This window comes from Sinocyclocheilus anshuiensis, unplaced genomic scaffold, assembly GCF_001515605.1.
Source record: "Sinocyclocheilus anshuiensis isolate Anshui unplaced genomic scaffold, SAMN03320099.WGS_v1.1 scaffold3951, whole genome shotgun sequence".
In the NCBI taxonomy this organism is placed as follows: Eukaryota; Metazoa; Chordata; class Actinopteri; order Cypriniformes; family Cyprinidae; genus Sinocyclocheilus; species Sinocyclocheilus anshuiensis.
In genome coordinates, this window is record NW_015556248.1 from 26,595 (window position 1) to 30,676 (window position 4,082).

A 4,082-nucleotide genomic window follows, 5' to 3' on the forward strand; every position below is an offset into this window, starting at 1 on the left:
TAAAAATGAACAAAAAGGTAATTGCGACTTTTTATCTCACAATTCTGACTGTTTTTCTCAGAATCGTGAGATATAAACTCGCAATTCTGGCTTTTTTTCACAGTTGCGACTTGCGAGCTGGCATATTTCAATTGACTTTTTCTCGCAGTTCTGACTTTTTTCTCACAATTGTGTCATATAAACTCTCAATTCTGATTTTTTTCTCGCAATTCTGACTTTTTTTTTCTCTCACAATTGTGTCATAAACTCACAATTCTGCCTTTTTTTCTCGCAGTTGCGAGTTTGTATGCAATTGACTTTTTCTCACAATTCTGACTTTTTTTTTATCGCAGTTGCGAGTTTGTATATTGTAATTGCATATTTTCTCAGAACAGAGATATAAACTCGCAGTTGCAAGTTGCCAATTCTGAGGGAAAAATTACTTATTTTCTTACAATTGTGAGTTTATATCTCGCAATTCTGACTCTATAACAGGCAGTTTATATCTCACAATTCTGAGAAAAGAAGTCAGAATTGTGAGTTTATATTGCGCAATTGTGAGGAAAAAAGTCAGAATTGTGAGAAGTTGCAATTACTTTTTTATTTTTTATTCAGTGGCTAAAATATCAAATTTCCATATGAAACTCTTTTGAAAATGTTGAAAGTCTGCTTTCCATTCTACCTCATTGTCTTGGAGGAGCAGACATATTTTTGCTCAGGTATTTTGTAAATTGTGCCCATCATGATTTTCTGCTTGTCTGTTGTGAAATTAATATTGCTTTCTTTCATTTCAGAATGCCTTATCATGTTTTCTTCACGTTTAGAGAGATTTATAGCCTTTGTTCCTTCTTTTTTGTCTTTAGCCAATCACATGCCTGATTCAAGAAGGGGGTCTCAAAAATGGGCAAAAGTTTTTTTTATTTTACTAACTTAATTTACTAACTTTACTTTTAATTTAAATTGTGCTTTGTTGGTATGATCTCTGCTAGAATGCTAAAAAACGTTCAATGTTAAATATTTTAAAATTGTTGTTTTGTAATAGTTTTTTCTGTTTTGAGACAAAACCGTAAAAAGCACATTTTGGCTATTTAATTAATGAAATAAATTGGCAAAAAACGGGGGAATTTTCATTTCGGTGCACCCCTACTCTACACTGCTGCAGGGGGTTAATAAAGCCTGCGGATGACGTAGGACGTAAGCATAGTGTGATATCTGGTGAGAATATGCTAGTCTCGCGAGAACCAAGTTTTGTTTACAGCAAAGGAAAACCAGTCTCCTCTTGGCTTATATCGAAATCTTCCGACATTTTTCTTTACAAATCCTCGTTTTGTACTTCTAATTCATGACCAGTGTTTTGTTTTGCTCGCTCCTCTGTGCTTCTGCATTCATCACCGCGTTCGACTACGTCATCCGCTGGAATGCCACTTTTTCGTGAACGCATGTGCAACGGTTTGCGGAAGCTAGTGATTACGGTTTATAAAGTTTTAAATATGGATATTTTTCTTACTCAAACACATTGAATCGCTTCAGAAGGCCTTATTAACCCACCGCAGCTGTGTGGAGCACTTTTTATGATAGATGGATGCACTTTATTGGACTTAAAAAAATCAACAGCCATTCACTGCCATTACAAAGATTGGAAGAGCCAGGACATTTTTTAATATATCTCCGATTGTATTCGTCTGAAAAAAGAAAGTAATATACATCTAGGATGGCTTGAAGGTGAGTAAATCATTGGGTAATTTTAATTTTTAGGTGAACTATCCATTTAATATTAGTTTGAGGGGTAACAAATATTCTAAAACAACTTTCATCTTTTACAGATTTTCACCTCCATCACATCTGCTTTCTCACTCCATCATGTTGTTTTCTCTGCTGTTCAAATGTGACCACTCAGCGCCACACGCTGTCAAGGGGTCAAAGGTCAGTCCTGAAGGCATCATTTGTTCAGAACACATGGCATTCCTGTGCTTAAATTAGCTTGTGCACTTTCATTGGGACGAAACCTGTCGAAACAACTGTTCCCAAGGCCCAGAACAAAGATGCAGGGAGAAAGTCCGAAGCGGTTCATTTGAGAGCGGACAGAGACGCGAGCGCAACGCCAGAAATCAGAAGCTGCTGAAAGCATAAACACCTCAGATGTTTTTGCATTTAATTGAAGCCAAGAATCTTTTCTGGACAACATCTGAAGACCATCTTCAATTTTGGAATGTTTCGCTTGAAGGGAAGATTCCGAAACATGCCGATCTGCTACTTTTAAATATTCACACTACGTTTAAAAGGTAAGCGCATCTGTTTTGCGTTGTTGCGCTGCCTCACCCTGACCGAAAGGGTCACCCAGGGGTCTCCTGCTGTCTCCGCCGTCCCGCTCTTATTGCCAGGCTCCTCTGTTCTCAGTCAGAGAGGAAGTTTTGACAGCCAGACTTTACAACCTCCTCTCCCCCTGCCTGTGCTTTGCACATGCTCTAACAGAAACTCCGGTCCGGTGACTTCATCCCTCATTCACGAAAGCTTCCCCTCCTCCTCCTTCCCTCTCTCTCTCTCTCCGGCAGCATGCCAGCCGTTTTCCTCTTGCTGCGCTCTCTGGTTGTCAGTCTCCTCAGTAGCAGATTAGCAGCCTCTGCCACACAGCTCCTTCGCAGAAGCCTGACGGCGGCTGCTGGCCACCTTGGCACCGTGCTGCGCCACGTCTGGGAGCGGATCAGTTTCCAGGAGTCCAAGGAGGCCATCCTGGGCTGCGTCCTGTGCATTCTAAACATGCACAAGAAGGTGGACAACTAAATTCGAGAAGAACGAGTATAGCTTGGACTTTTTAATTTGTGATTTAGAACGAACCATGTCGGAGAGCATCGCGAGGAAAATCCAGCCGTTCACCATCGGGACCAAACTCTCGGCGCCGGCCGTGCCAAAGTGCTCGGACTTTCCCGATGGTTTTCTTCCGAATCGGACGTTCTCGGATAACTGCAAACTGAGGCACCTGAACGAACAGGTGTCTCTTTATCTCGGCCGCGACAGGCACTGCGGACCTGCGGCGAAGAATCGGCGCGAAGAGACGTCCGACGACCACCTGAACCGAAACACAGTCACCCCACCGAACACTGCGTCCAGGTCCATTCGTAAGATCACCATCTCCAGCCGAATGGAGGCTGCGAAAGACAGACTGACTCCAGGGATGGAGCTGAAGAAAATAAGAGCAAACTCGGAGAATATTAATAACAATAACAACATCACATCCGCCAACATGCAGCTGCCTAAAATAGTGGGTGTCAGCTATGAGAATAAACCCAGCTCACAGTTCAAGGTAAGACACACTTATTTTAATTCATTTGTAAAAATTTGAAGTCCAATCAAAAATCCAATCAGAATGAAAGTATATGAAAATATTTGTTGTTTTATGTGAAGCCATCATTGCTTTTTAATGCAGGCATACAAAGAGTATTAAGGTTGTTTGTATTAAGGTTATTAACAAAAATTCATTTTTTTGGCCTATAAAATCTATTTTTAATTTTAAGTAGTGCTGTCAAATGATTAATCTCGATTAATTGCATCCAAAATAAACGTTTTTGTTTGCATAATATATGTGTGTTCTGTGTATATATATTATGTATATAAAAATGCACACACATACAGTATACATTTTTAAAATATTTACAAATATATGTCTATATTTATATTCATATAATTGATATTATAAATAAATTTAATATATAAAAATAACAAATTTTTCTGAAATATATACATGCATGTGTGTGTATTTATATATACATAATAAATATAAAAAAAAACTCAAAGGTTGTTGTTATTATTGTTATTAATGATGAAATGAGCAATCATTTTATTTATGAAGTGCGTAAAATGCTTCATAAATAAGTGTTTTTATAGATATAATAATGAAAGAATTAATGAAAATTATATTTTTTAAATATTTTTACTGTGCTTCTTATTAATTTCATTTAATATTAAGACAAATAAGACAAAAACAAAAATCTTAAATACAGATGTTTAAATTGATATGTGATTAGAAAAAATAATAAATGTCATAAATGTCTATAAATGTATCACATGCCACTGAAGATTGAAATGTGACTAAATATATATATATA

General features: G+C 37.6%; 1 protein-coding gene across 1 annotated transcript in view; it reads left to right on the plus strand.

Moving 5' to 3' along the window:
- The first annotated feature begins 2,422 nt into the window (after window positions 1-2,422).
- Window positions 2,423-4,082, plus strand: part of LOC107676301 (uncharacterized) — a 64,150-nt gene continuing 62,490 nt past the window's right edge. Inside the window, exon 1 of the mRNA XM_016470833.1 lies at window positions 2,423-3,280. Coding sequence (XP_016326319.1) covers window positions 2,816-3,280 — 465 coding nt within the window. The 5' untranslated portion in view covers window positions 2,423-2,815. The remainder of the gene's footprint in view (window positions 3,281-4,082) is intronic.